Source organism: Geospiza fortis, unplaced genomic scaffold, assembly GCF_000277835.1.
Source record: "Geospiza fortis unplaced genomic scaffold, GeoFor_1.0 scaffold527, whole genome shotgun sequence".
Classification (NCBI taxonomy): Eukaryota; Metazoa; Chordata; class Aves; order Passeriformes; family Thraupidae; genus Geospiza; species Geospiza fortis.
In genome coordinates, this window is record NW_005054757.1 from 82,366 (window position 1) to 83,698 (window position 1,333).

At 67.4% G+C, this 1,333-nt stretch overlaps 1 protein-coding gene across 1 annotated transcript in view; it reads right to left on the reverse strand.

Annotated features, from left to right (window-relative positions):
• LOC102044327 (solute carrier family 22 member 6-A-like) overlaps positions 1–380 on the reverse strand; it is a 3,769-nt gene extending 3,389 nt beyond the window's left edge. Inside the window, exon 1 of the mRNA XM_031065395.1 lies at positions 39–380. Coding sequence (XP_030921255.1) covers positions 39–380 — 342 coding nt within the window. The remainder of the gene's footprint in view (positions 1–38) is intronic.
• Positions 381–1,333: the final 953 nt, after the last annotated feature.

Here is a 1,333-nt window from a genome sequence, read left to right on the forward strand (position 1 = left end):
GTGCCCTCAGGTGACCCCGTGGTGCCACCGAGTGTGACGTGGGTGGCACCGGGGCTGTGGACGCCACTGGGGGACCTCAGGGTGGCACCAGGTGACTCCGAGGTGGCACCAGAAGACCTGAGGACGGAGTCAGAGCCTCTCAAGGTGTCACGAGGGGCCGCTGAGGTGGCACTGGGTGGCGCTGGGGTGGCACTGGTGACAGCAGGGGTGGCACCAGGGACAGCGGGGACGCGGCAGCGGTGCGGGGGGACGGCAGCGGTGAAGTTCTGGAGAAGGTTGTGGCTGGCCATGAGCAGGATGGGCACCGCCAGCAGCGCCGTCTGCAGCACCTGGAACCGGCCCAGGCCCCCGACCTGCGCCAGCACCGCCCCGAACGGCATCGCGGGGACACGGCGGGACACGGGGACACTGCAGGACAGAGGGACAACGCTGGGGACAGGGACACTGCTGGACATGGGGACACTGCTGGACAGAGGGACACTGCCAACCTGGGGGACAGTGTCACCCATGGGGACACCACCAACCATGGGGACACTGCTGGACATGGGGACACTGGGGCCTGGGGACATCAGGACATGGGACACAGGGACAGGGGGACACAGGGGACACAGCCACCCCCAGGGCCATGGGGACACAGGACAGGGAGGGGACATGGTGGCCACTGGGGACGGTGTCACCACTTGCGTCACTTGTCCCCAACCCCTCCTGATGTCCCCATCCCCTCCCAGCACGTCCCTGTCCCTGCTCCACCTCGGCGCAGCTCCCCAGGGATGGGGACATCCGGCCAGCTGTGACTCCGTGTCCCCTCTGCCATGGCCCCAAACCCTCCCTGATGTCCCCAACCTGTCCCGTGTCCCCCCCACCATGTCCCCAACCTGTCCCGTGTCCCCTCTGGGATTTCCCCAACCCAGCCCCTGTCCCCACCACACCCCAATGTCCCCAGCTTGTCCCAGTGTCCCCCCACACTGTCCCCAACCCGTCCAGTGTCCCCGACCCCCCAACAATGTCCCCAACCCTTCCCTGGTGTCCCAACCCGTTCCTGTGTCCCCCAAATGCCCCCCCCCCCACTCCCCTGCTGTCCCCAACTGTCCCTGTCCCTTTGTCCCTCTGTCCCCCCGTGTCCCACCTGCTCTCGCGGTGCTGTCCCTGTCCCTTTGTCCCTGTCCCCCTGTTCCTGTCCCTGTCCGTCTGTCCCCCCATGTCCCACCTGCTGTCTCTGTCCCTGTCCGTCTGTCTGTCTGTCCGTCTGTCCGTCCGTTCCCCTGTCCCGCTGTCCCCGTGTCCCTGTCCGTCTGTCCCCGTCCCGCTGTCCCCCCATGTCCCACCTGCTGTC